The 12,708-nt window shown below is 40.3% G+C and overlaps 1 protein-coding gene across 4 annotated transcripts in view; it reads left to right on the top strand.

Annotated features, from left to right (window-relative positions):
• Window positions 1-12,708, top strand: part of TMEM260 (transmembrane protein 260) — an 82,521-nt gene that overhangs the window by 58,745 nt on the left and 11,068 nt on the right. For 2 of the 4 annotated variants that reach the window (XM_006144862.3, XM_006144863.3), the window contains exons 13-16: window positions 1,680-1,856; window positions 4,230-4,283; window positions 7,539-7,629; window positions 11,612-11,711. In XM_006144862.3, the coding sequence (XP_006144924.1) occupies window positions 1,680-1,856; window positions 4,230-4,283; window positions 7,539-7,629; window positions 11,612-11,711 (422 nt within the window). Of the gene's footprint in view, window positions 1-1,679; window positions 1,857-4,229; window positions 4,284-7,538; window positions 7,630-11,611; window positions 12,674-12,708 lie in introns of those variants that run through there. The other 2 variants (XM_006144861.3, XM_014586419.2) reach the window with 1 other exon arrangement.

Below are 12,708 nucleotides of genomic sequence, written 5' to 3'. Positions count from 1 at the left end.
AAAGAGAAAAGGGGAGAAGATCTAGGGATTTCCCCAACCCTTTCCAATCCTTAGGAATCCCTTTCCTACTCCTTAGACTGGGGAGAAGGGGCTTTTCTTATAGCTCCTTTTGTCTTCATTGGTATGTACTTCATTGGTATGCACTTCTGGGTTTTGAGCTTCTTTTGAGTAGAAACCAGGTAATTTTGGAGGGGGCAGTGAACAAATGGTAAATTCACTACTGACTTGGAATTTCGAATTCTGGTCTCTTTTCCCAATCTTCTTTCTCCCATTTACTCGTCAGTCCTCAGTCTAGGAAGTGCAAGTGGCATGCAGTCGAGGAGCTATAGTAGTGTATCTACTTCATCTTTCCCACAGCAGAACTCTATTATGATTTAAGTCTGTGCTTTATATCAGATATCTCATTTAATCTTAACCAGCTCTAAAAGATAGTTATCAGACCTATTTCACAGGTAAAGAGACTAGACACAGTTAGTTAAGTAATCTTCCGAAAATCACAGATGTAATAAATGGTAGAAAAATCTAAAATCCAAGTCAGAAGTGTCTTATTTCAAAGTTCATGAAGTTATTATTTACTTCCAAGTAATTTCTCCTAATTTGCTTCCCTTTTTTTCATTCTAAATAATAACTGTTATGACCTAAAGCACAAATTAGATTGAAACTATTATTTAGTTATCATTTACCTGAACCAAAGCTTGTTTCAACCATTTCTATTATTAATTTTGCAGGACGTGAAGCTCTTTATCATTCTGATAGAATTAGTTTTGTTCAGCAAATATTTATTATATGTTAGTTATGCATCATGCTATATGGGATTCAGAGTAAATTCAGGGACAGAGAGCCTATCCTAAGCATGCTTCTGGGCTACTCAGAGATTTACAAATGTGAATAGTAAACACAACACAAGAATGACAAAGGAAATTTTAAAAAATAAAGTGCAGATATAATTTGAGAAAGAAAAGACTACTTCTAAAGTCGGGACACAAAGGAAGATTTGTATTTTTTTTTTTTTTTGAGAGATTTTTTTGCTATAGGGCACGTGTGCTCACCACAAACAGAGACAGACAGACAGAAAGTGAGAAATCACCCCCCAGGGGGGATGGTCACGCCGCAATCCCTTCTCCTCCATTCTCCTCTTGGGATCTTGGGCACGCACGCACGCACACGCGCCCAGCATGAGTTCTAAGCCACCGGGTCTGGGACGTGAACCGCGGTCAACTATGTGGGAATCCAGCAACATAGCCATTACGCTAACTGCTGGTTCCCGAAGATTTGTATTTTCACCAATAAAATAGAAATAAGTATCAAAGAAAATGAAATGTATATTTACATGTGATACAGTACCACAGCGGTTTTCCTTATAACAATGGCATTCCCCAAGTGATTTCTTGTAACATTATGGACAGATAAGACTTTTTTTCATCTGTGTCTGTTTGCTTCCCCCCAGTCCCTAAAAAGAGCTTGCTTGCTTTCTTTCTTTCTTTCTCTCTTTCTTTTTTGTTTAACACTAAGATAAATGTCAAACAGTCTATTGGGGAAAGATTTAAATAAACTAAAATGTTCACAAGTAGTTTATTGGTAACTAAGGCTTAAAGAATCAAAAATGACCTTTTATTAATTTAATTTATTTAACATTTAGGACCTTAAAAGTATATCATATATGTTTCTATTTTCAATAGAAAAGAAACATTTGTTTGCATAGGAATTCATGAAGGTGACCCGACCTGGAAAAAGAGCTATTCACTTTGGCCATGGGGGTCTTGTGACAAATTAGTTTCTTCAGAGATTGTATTCAACCCTGAGGAATGGATTAAATTTACAAGGAATATCTATAACTGGACTGAAGCATATGGAAGGTATGAACGACAGTTGGACCATTTTTTTTTAAGTTTATTCATTTTATTTCTTTCATAAGAGAGACACAGGTACCCCTGATAGGGTCTTATCACTCCATAATTCCACATCATGACCTTCCCCCCACCTCCAGGCTTCTAGGCAGCCAAGGCTATGGGCACCCTCTGAGCCCAACCTCCTCAAGTCAACCCAGAGTCTGAACCCCTGGTCTTCTGTGTGGCTGCCAGCATTTCAGAGCAGTGCCCCTACTGCCTGCACCACCTCAACTGGGTCAGCAGTTGTATTTTTAAGTTCAACATAACAATTTTGTGTGCCTAAACAAAGTACTACATTTGGACATGCCTTTTAGTTTTTTTGTTTATTTGTTTTATTGATTGTTAATATTGTTATTTGCTGCCTACAGAGTATATAAATCATATACAGAAAGAGAACATGTCTTTCTTATCTTACATTTTACAGAATTATGACAAAATAGGAGGCTACACATGTGGTTGAGTATGTAACGCAAAAGTTAGATAAATGACGTTTTCTACATTCAGGTCATTTAATGCTATGTTGCCTACTCTTCTGTTTCTCATATCCCAACGTGGAAAAGGTTCAGTAACTGAAATGAATCTTTTCTGGGGGCTAGCAGGTGGTGTGGTGGTTCAGGCACTGAACTCCCAAATGGCTGACTGCAATTCGAGTTCCAGACCTGGTGGCTTGACAAACACACTGGGGACATGTGCAAGCATGGCCAGAATCCCAAGAGGAAAATGAAAGAGAAGGGATTGCAGCATGGCCATCCTCCCTGGGGGGTGATTTTTCACTTTCCCTCTCTCTGTCTTTTTCTGTCTCTATCCAGTGAATACGTGTGCCCTGTGGCAAAAACCTTAAAAAAAAAAAAAAAAAGGCACTCTTCACTCTTGTCCATGGTAGTTTCCACATTAGCTTGTCATATCTTTCTTTCTTCAAGAATGACAGATAACTTCTGTGTAGGAAAGACCAGGATCTGAGTAAACTTTTCAGTTTTTTGACAACAACCTGATTATGTTATAGGGGCATTAATAGTCTTCCTTCACGCATTTCTACATAAAGTTTATTCTCCCCCATAATTAACCTGTTGCTTATAATTCAAGACAACTGGCAAGGTTATGTTAAAAATGCTAATTTTTTAAAATAATTATTTATTTAACTTTATTTATTCATTTATTTTTAATTTGACCAGAGAGATACACACACAGAGAGAGAGAGAGAGAGAAGGTGAGAAAGCAAGCCACCAAGTCTGGGACTCGGATTGTGCTCAGCCATGTGGGAGTGTCCAGTGCCTTAATCACCACACCACCAATTGGTCCCCCAAAATGCTAATTTTTTTGAGAGTTTTGTTGTTGTTGTTGTTGTTGTTTGCTGTATGGCGTGTGCGCTTGCCAGAAAGACAGAGAGAGAGAGAAAGCAAGAAATCACCCCCAAGGGGGGATGGCCACGCCTCAATCCCTTCTCCTCCATTCTCCTCTCGGGATCTTGGGCGTGCACCACAGCACACACACGGTGTGAGTTTAAGCCACCGGGTCTGGGACTCAAACCATGGTCGACTACATGGGAGTCCAGCAATGTAGCCATTATGCCAACTGCTGGTCCACTAATTTTTTAATATAAAAAGAAGTTTATCATTTTTTCACCAAGATAAACTCATACTTTAATTTCTCAATTGTTTTTCTTGAATCAGTTGAGCAGAACACATTGTATGTAAGAACCGGAGATGGGATCTGTGCCAAAACCAAAGCGCTCTGCAACCTAATGAAGAAAACTCAGAAAATAACATAGGCAAACAGCTGATAGCTTATACATGTGTACAGCATTGTTCACTATCTCCATTCTGTGAAATAAGTACATAATAAGAGAAACTTGATGTAAGAAAAAGAAAAATCAGCAATTGGTTTGACCAGCATTTTCTGAGCAGCATCATAGCTCCAGCAATGATTTGTCCAAGCCAGGAGTCCCCTCTCTTTGGGCTTATTCCCTGACCTCACGGTTCTTTGGCTCTTAACTGCGTCCGTGGAGTGCCTATGCTTCAGCTCTGCCCATTCACCATCTAATAGTTCTCAGGAACAGCTGGCTCCACAAATGTCTCCAGCCTCTTCCTATGAATCCTTTGTTTGCTCCCAGGAGGCACTGGGCCTCATTATTGCAGATTAAAAATACATTTACCAAAACCCAAGATTCCTTGGAATTGAACTGTTTTTAGGAGAATACATTTATTGTTTGGTTTGGTCATTATCAGTACTTCCAAAATCCAGCTTATTGTATTGGCCTTGTAAAATTATAAAGCAGACGTTACATGTCCACAGCAATAAATGTAGCTGACAGAGAGTTACTATTTTTTTTCGTAACTACAGGTTTGATCCTTCTTCTTGGGAATCTGTGGCCAATGAAGAGATGTGGCAAGCAAGGTAAGTAATCTACATTTTTGTGTTTGCATTTGGTTTTTAATACGGAAGAGAAATCATCTATAACTCTTCACTTTGGGAGTAATTATGAGCAATTATTTTGTTTGAGGTTTTGTACTCATTGGTTATTCATATATTATTCATTATATATGAATAATCTTATCTCATCCTCACAATAACCTATAAAGAAGTTGTTATTATCCCCGTATTATAAAAGAACAAACTGGAGGTAGAGAGCTTGCTTACTCAAGGCCACATAGTGAGGGAACCCAAAGCTCCTAACTGTCTGACCCTGAAATGCTCAATGGCTATGCTTTCCTGCCTCAACTAAACCCAAGAGAGTGTGGATGGAGTAGACGTTGAAAATCACTGTCCTGCCATCATTTGTAATGTGCCAGCTAATTTAAGCATTTCTGAGGGGAGGGGGTCTTCAAACAGTTCATGGGAAATGTGTATTACTCTAAAATTTATGCCTGAATTTCACTTTTTTCACCACGATAAACCCATACTTTAATTTCAATTTTCTACATGCTTTTTTGAAGTCCCCTCATATTTAATATTTACTAGCGGCCAGGCTCTGTACTAGGCATTGAAGCTGCACATGTAAATATGAGACCATTTCTACCCTCAGGGAGTTCATGGTCTGATGTAGCAGACTTGCTAACAGAAATCTGCATACTAATGTGGTGGGTGCCCTACTTTCCTGTTACAAGGAGGGCCGGGCTGCTCTGTGTGGAACACTCATACGCAATGCTCTTGCCTCTCTTGATTCCTGCCATTATTTTTAAATAACCAAAATAACTATCACTAACAAATTTTGGCTAATTGGTAAAGCCCTAAGTAATGAGGAAGGGACAGCTTGAACTTATGGAATGTTCCCTTCAGCAAAAATGCACTGAGGCCCAGTCTGTACCAGACACTGCACTGAGAACTAAGTAATAGTATAAGGGACTTAGGAAGTTTAGAGAGTTTTTAAAGACTTGTCAAGAAAATAGCTCCAAATAATAATTACAAAAGTAGCTATACTATAGATTAGGCAATGGTATTTCTAGAAAAGTCAGAAAATGGTGTATTTCTAGTATTGGTTCAGTTATAGGGACAAATGCTTTAAAGAACTGACCAAAGCGGGGAGCCAGCAGTTAGTGTAATGGCTATGTCGCTGGACTCCCATGTAGTCGACTGCGGTTCGCGTCCTGGACCCGGTGGCTTAGAACTCACGCCGGGCACGTGTGCGTGCGTGCCCAAGATCCCAAGAGGAGAATGGAGGAGAAGGGATTGCGGCATGATCATCCCCCCGGGGGGTGATTTCTCGCTTTTTGTCTCTATGTGTCCTCTGTCTGTCTGGCAAGCGCACATGCCCTATAGCGAAAACCTCTCCAAAAAAAAAAAGAACTGACCAAAGATACAGCATATGTTTGCACAGTTGTTCACTGTGATTAAATGAGAGAAAGCTGGGAAGAAATCAGATAAAGGAGGAAAGCAGGTCATTATTCAGGCGGGTATTGATTTAATTGGGTGCTGAATGCAATGTCGATGAGTTCATGTGGTCAAAGAGTCTAGCCATCTCTGAAGAACTGGTCACCTACCACAGAAGGAACAGCCGTGATAGAGACCTACAGGGGTGTGCTGACAAACTCCACAAGTCCCCCCGTCCCAGATGCGTCTTCCATAACCTACAGGGGTCTTCAGAAAGTTCTTGGAAAATGATATTATGAAAAAAACTGCATAAATTTCCAAAACTTTTTTTTTTTTTTTTAGAGGTTTTTGCTATAGGGTGCATGTGCTCGCCAGAGAAACAAAGAGACACAGAGAGACAGAAAGGGAGAAATCATCCCCGGGGGGGATGGCCACTTAGAACTCACGCCGGGCACGTGTGCGTGCGTGCCCAAGATCCCAAGAGGAGAATGGAGGGGACGGGATTTCGGCATGATCATCCCCCCGGGGGGTGATTTCTCGCTTTTTGTCTCTATGTGTCCTCTGTCTGTCTGGCAAGCGCACATGCCCTATAGCGAAAACCTCTCCAAAAAAAAAAAGAACTGACCAAAGATACAGCATATGTTTGCACAGTTGTTCACTGTGATTAAATGAGAGAAAGCTGGGAAGAAATCAGATAAAGGAGGAAAGCAGGTCATTATTCAGGCGGGTATTGATTTAATTGGGTGCTGAATGCAATGTCGATGAGTTCATGTGGTCAAAGAGTCTAGCCATCTCTGAAGAACTGGTCACCTACCACAGAAGGAACAGCCGTGATAGAGACCTACAGGGGTGTGCTGACAAACTCCACAAGTCTCCCCGTCCCAGATGCGTCTTCCATAACCTACAGGGGTCTTCAGAAAGTTCTTGGAAAATGATATTATGAAAAAAACTGCATAAATTTCCAAAACTTTTTTTTTTTTTTTTAGAGGTTTTTGCTATAGGGTGCATGTGCTCGCCAGAGAAACAAAGAGACACAGAGAGACAGAAAGGGAGAAATCATCCCCGGGGGGGATGGCCACGCCACAGTCCCTTCTCCTCCATTCTCCTCTCGGGATCTTGGGCACACACGCACACGCTCCCGGCATGAGTTTAAGCCACTGGGTCCAGGACTCGAGCCATGGTCGACTACATGGGAGTCCAGGTACATAGCTATTATGCTAACTGTTGGTCCCCCAAACTTTTGTACCAAATAAGCTCATACTTCAATTCCTTTCTTTTTCCCCACAAACCTTTTGAAGTTCTCTCATATATAGAGAGGAAAATGGTCTATAATAATGATAATGACATAAACTTTTCTTAATCAATGATTTGGTGGGCCACCTGGTGGCATGGTGGTTAAGGCAGCTGGGTCCCACATGGATGACTTTGCAATTCCAGTCCCGGACCTGGTAGCTTGAAAAACACTGGCACATGTGAGTGCCCCAGAATCCTGAGAGAATAATGGAGGAGAGAAGGGCTTGCAGTGTGGCCATCCCTCCTGGGGATGATTTGTCACTTTCTGCTCTCTCTCTCTCCAGCTCTCTCAGGTAAATGCATACACCCTATAGCAAAACTGGAAAAAGAAAAAAAAAAAGATTTGGTGATCAATTTGAATTCAGTCTTGGTGGTAGGGAAGAGGAGTTGCTGTTGGTTCAGGGCAAACTTCCATAAACATGGGAGAATTCAAAATAATGTACTAGAGGGTTGTGTACATTCTTCATCAATGTAAAAGCCTAGAAGATTTACCCTGAAATGTGAAATTGACAGCACAATTTTAATAAAGGTTCCCACACTTGCCCTCAGGATGAAAACACCGTTCTTCATCTTTAACCTGGCAGAGACTGCTAATGTGCCATCAAGTGTGAAAGCTCAGCTCTACGGTCTTGCATACAGTGTATGTTCTACTTTTATTGTATACAGGTATATTTGGTGGGAGGGCAGGGGTGCCTGTGTGGGGTGAAGAGAAGGGTGTATCACATTAGAGGTTTTATCGTTTCCTGACTAATTTGGGCTTTATAAAACAGCATGTATGAAAAAATACTCAGTTGTATCTCAAGCAATGTCTAAAGTCAAAAGCTGTGGTAGACATAATAAGGCACCCCCCATGAGGTCTACATCCTAATCTTCAGAACCTGTGAATATGTTACTTATATGGCAAGATGTGATTAAGTTAAGGGTCTTGGGCTAGGAGATTATCCTGGATTATCCAGGTGGGTTCAATGTAATCGTAGTCCCTTATAAAAGGGGGCACGAGAAGGAGATGTGACAATGCACACAGAGGTCAGAGAGACCTGAAGATGCTATCCTGCCGGCCTTGGATGGAGGAAGGGGCTATGAATTAGGGTATGCAAATGGCCTCTGGACGTTGGAAATGGGAAGGAGCAGCTTATCCTCTAGGGTTTCCAGAAGGAACGAAGCCCTGCTGATTGTATGACTTTTTACCTCCAGAAGTGCCAGGTAATAAATTTAGGTTGTTTTAAGCCACTATGATTGTGGTAATTGGCTACACTAATGCAATGGCTCTATAAAAAATGAAGTTCTGACAACTCACCCTCTATGAAAGCCATGTTGCTGGCTACACTTGAAATGATAGGGCTATGGCTGACTGAGATTTCCTGAGTAAAAGCAGAGGGTCATGGAGGGTGGCTCTCTTTTAACTGTGGCCCAGGAACCAGAACAAACCTTCAGAAGACACAACTGCACTGAGACTCTGGCCCTCTCTGATGGGAGCAGAGGTGGAGAGGCCTGCTGCAGCTCTATTTTTATAAGCCTCTGCTGTTCTGTTTTTATGACACTGTGCTCTTCAGACACCTGCAGAGATCAGGTGTCTGAGGACTCTTTTTTATGAACTCTGCTATGTAAGAAGCAAATACCCTAGCAAAGGCCACTGAAAAGAGGGCCTGAGACCTGTGTGTGAGCAGCAGAGGTATTTATGCTCTCTCTAGACTGCTGTGGATTTACTTAGCCAGGGCACTTGTTAGGTGCAAAGTCAAAATAGTATAGTGTCCAATCAGTATGACTAATTTTACTCCTAAATTTTAATAATTAGTTCTGTTTATTCATGTATTCATTAATTCACAGAGCATTTCTTTTTTTTTTTTTTTCCTTTTTTTCTTTTTCTCTTTTTTTGGAGAGGTTTTTGCTATAGAGTGCATGTGCTTCCCAGAAAGACAGAGAGAGAGAGACAGAAAGCGAGAAATCACCCCCTAGAGGGGATGACCATACCGCAATTCCTTCTTCATTCTCCTCTCGGGCATGCATGCACATGCGCCCGGCGTGAGTTTAAGCCACCAGGTCCAGGTCTTGAACTGTGGTCGACCACATGGGAGTCCAGAAACATAGCCATTATACTAACCGCTGGTCCCCACAGAATATTTATTGAGTACCCACTCCATACCAAATATTGGAGACAGTCAAACCTTGTCCCTGTATCAGAAAGGCAGTAGCCTTGAAAGGAAGACAGATGACCCAGTCACTGGTCACAGTTCAGTCTTGGAAGGGCTGAGAGGCCTGCAGAGGTGCTGTGGGAACAAGGAGCTGGACATTTGCAAGCTAAGAGGCTGGGGTTGGGTGCTGGTAGTCAGGAGGCCCAGGTTCTTGGCCCACTCTGTCATTAATTGTCAGCTATGAGTCAGTTAACCTTTCCAGGCCTTGACTTTTTTCCTAAAAAAAAGGAAAAAAACGTGGACTTTGAACTTTAAAAGATTATCTCATGTCCTGGTCATACCCTATCCTATCCATCTCTACTACCTTGTAAAAAACGCAGTTTTTAGTGGGGAGGAATCTGAGACTGGCTTAGGACTGACGTAGGCTTCTTGTTCTCATCAGTGGTCTCTTCCATGGTCAGTTGCTGGGCCATGACTGAAGCGAATTTACGGATTCACTGCCCTCTGGGCCAGCACACTTTGTTTTTTTCCAGTGGACACAGACTACTGGTGTTTCCTTTGCTTACGTCTCCAAAGGCATAGCAGAATTTACAAGAAAAATGAGGCCAGAGACTCGATTGTTTAACTTCAATCCACTCCCAGGACTGCTTTTTGAAGAATATTCTTGCTAGGTTTCAAAGGGTGTTTTCGTTAATATTTATATTATCCCACTTGATTGTTAATACAGAACACTAAGTTCAGGGGACATGAAGTTCACCTTGAGGTGAGAGTGCAGGGAGGAGCCAACTCTCTAGGAATAAACTGGATAAGGTGAAGGTGTTCCCAGTTAATAGAATGCAGTCTGCTAAGACTAATGTCACAGGAACACATGCATCGGGGAAGAAATGTAATTCCACACAATGAAAAATGACTGTCTTTTTGAGATATGGCACATGTAGCTCAAAAGGCCATCCTAAGTCAATGGCGCATCAGTAATGCAGTATTCTAGAAAAGAGTAAGCTAGATGGCTCTTCTGATGCCCGAGGACTACGCAGGCAGGTCATGAGTGAGCCTCTTACTCTCTTGAGCTGTTGGGAACGTGCTCCTTTATGTAGTGGTGTCTGTTTTGGACTCCAAAACCTTAGGAGGATTTAGAAAACTGAGCAATTCCTGAGTGCCTACTGCAGGTGAGGCAGCGTGCTCTGCACTTTACACACATTCTTGATTAAGAAGGCTTAAGAAGAGAAGCACTAAAAAAAAAAAAAAAACATGATGAGGAGAGAGTGGAGAAACTGAGTATTTTACCAAAAGTACTAAAGGGTAGGAGACTGACTTAATAGCTTTGATGTATATGAAAGTGCATGATGTCTCTATTTTATAAAACACAAGGAGCTAAAGAGAAAGTTGTTCTAAAAAGCAGCTTGAAGATAGAAGGCTATTACATATTGAAATGGTATCTTAAACACAGATTATAGATTTTTCACAAGGATACTATTTTAAAATAGGTATGCATTTGTCTGCTCTGGAGTAGGGGTTGGGAAATAGACAATATAATTTGGTCCCTTCCAACTAAATGATATCTGAACATAGTTTCAGTTCAAAGAGCACTCATCTTGGGAGAAAGCATTATTGCTTGCTCTCTGTTCAAGAATGTACTGGTAAACTCAGTTCTACAGGTAAATTCCTGCAACTCTGACTCTAACTTGACAATCCCCAATAAACCTGTGAAATTCCCAAATAAGCAGGTATAAGATTCTATTTTGCAGATTTGTATTTGCTTTTTGGTTTATTTGTTGAATTTTAGTGTATTTCCTCTGGAAAACTCAGTATCAAAAACTGTCCTGTTAATACTATCTCTGATGTTGAAAAACAAAATTTTAAATTTCTGTGGGCAAAGATTTCACTATAAAAGTTGTGAATTATAGGGTACTATGAAGATTTAAGATATCTCACTTTAATAGTGTCTCTTAAATTCTGGTATGCCCAACCTGTGTGGTGACAGGTTTGTTGGGATTGTTTTGTTGTTGCTATTGCTATTACCATTTCTAATGTGAGAGAAATTTATGTAAATAATGTGGAATAAAATTTAAATTCTTTCAAGTTTTTTTTTCCATGCAGTCTTCTAAAGAAAGCTATTTTTTTTCCCTCCAGCAGCTAAATTTAGTTGCAGTCTTTCTGCCTGTTGAGTAACTCGCTTTCCGTGAATTAGAATTAAATCCCTTTCCCAGAACATCTTTCTGGAGGAAGAGCATTTCTTCCTGACAGTGTGTCTTAGGTTCCCCCTGCAACATCCCAAAGCCCCAGAAGCAGTTTTAGATGAAGCATACTTGCCTCCTGCTACTGTAATAATTACAGGAACATCCCTGCGTTTTCTCCGTCACCTAGCAATGATTAGATTTTTACTGTAGGCTGCTTTCTTTTTTTTTTTTTCCTGTCATTAATTTTTCTATGTTTTAAAAAAAAAATGTAAAGGGATAACAATGGAATACCACCATTTTCGCTGTTTTCCAGCTTTACAAGGAGATTGTCTACTTACAAAAGGAGCACCCAGTGAACTGGCACAAGAACTATGCCATCGCCTGCGAGCGAATGCTGCGTCTTCGGGAAGGAGGTGCAGACCCTGAAGTCCTGTTATCTGAAATCATCAGACATTTCCGTCTCTACACTCAGAAAGCACAAAACGATCCACAACTAGCTGATATTTTAGTTGCCTTAAAGCACCTAAGAAAGGAACTGCAAAGTCTGAGAAATATGAAAAGTGTCTGAGGCAGCAAAATGTGAAAAACTTGCTTGTCATTCAGCTTCCAAAATTCTGAAGTCCAAAAGTTTTATCCTCCAAGAAAAGAAATTTTATAAAAAAATTTAGAACTAAAAAAAAAAAAAAGAGAGAGAGAGATGCAAATTGAAAGCTAAGTCATCACCAGGTATAAGTAACACCGTACATACAGCAGTACGGTTTAGCGGGTGTTTAGCGACTAAGATGCACTATTTACACAAAAATCTATTGATTAGCATTTCAGTGAGGAGCTTCCAAAAAGCCTTCCTACTTCCACAGTCTTTCACCAAATGACTCGGCTTGATTAGATTCCAAAAGAGAATGACCTATTTTCATATACCTAAAATATCGACCATGAATGTTTTAAGGGCGTACTTATTGGAATTAGCTTTAAAGGTTAAATTCTAAAATATTAATACCAGACCAAAGATATTTTCTCTTTCCCAAAAGTGAAAATAATTTTTTTGAAAAGTGAATCTTATTATGCTTCAAGTTAGAATACATTTGTTTAAAGTAACCATGTCTTATATAATCTCACACTTCAAACTAAACACCAGGTGGGTAATAGTTGGGAAAAGATCGGGTTTTTATTGTGTTAGATGGTTCTCGGAAGTCACTAAAAAGGAACGCTAATTTGATGTTTGCTTATTTCAGCTGAAGAAACTAACAAGTAAAAAGGATTTTGTATTTACTTAATTAATTTTATATTTATGTTTTACTTCTGTTTGGACTCATAGATCTAGGCCCAATAATTAGTAGACTCCTGCTGCCAAAATGCAAAAAAAAAAAAAAAAAAAGAGAGAGAGGGAGAGAGGGAGAAGAAGCGATTGGG

Source organism: Tupaia chinensis, unplaced genomic scaffold (assembly GCF_000334495.1).
Source record: "Tupaia chinensis unplaced genomic scaffold, TupChi_1.0 Scaffold000133_1, whole genome shotgun sequence".
NCBI classification, from domain to species: domain Eukaryota; kingdom Metazoa; phylum Chordata; class Mammalia; order Scandentia; family Tupaiidae; genus Tupaia; species Tupaia belangeri.
Note: the sequence above shows the minus strand (reverse complement) of the source record. Positions and strands in the feature narration are given on the sequence as shown.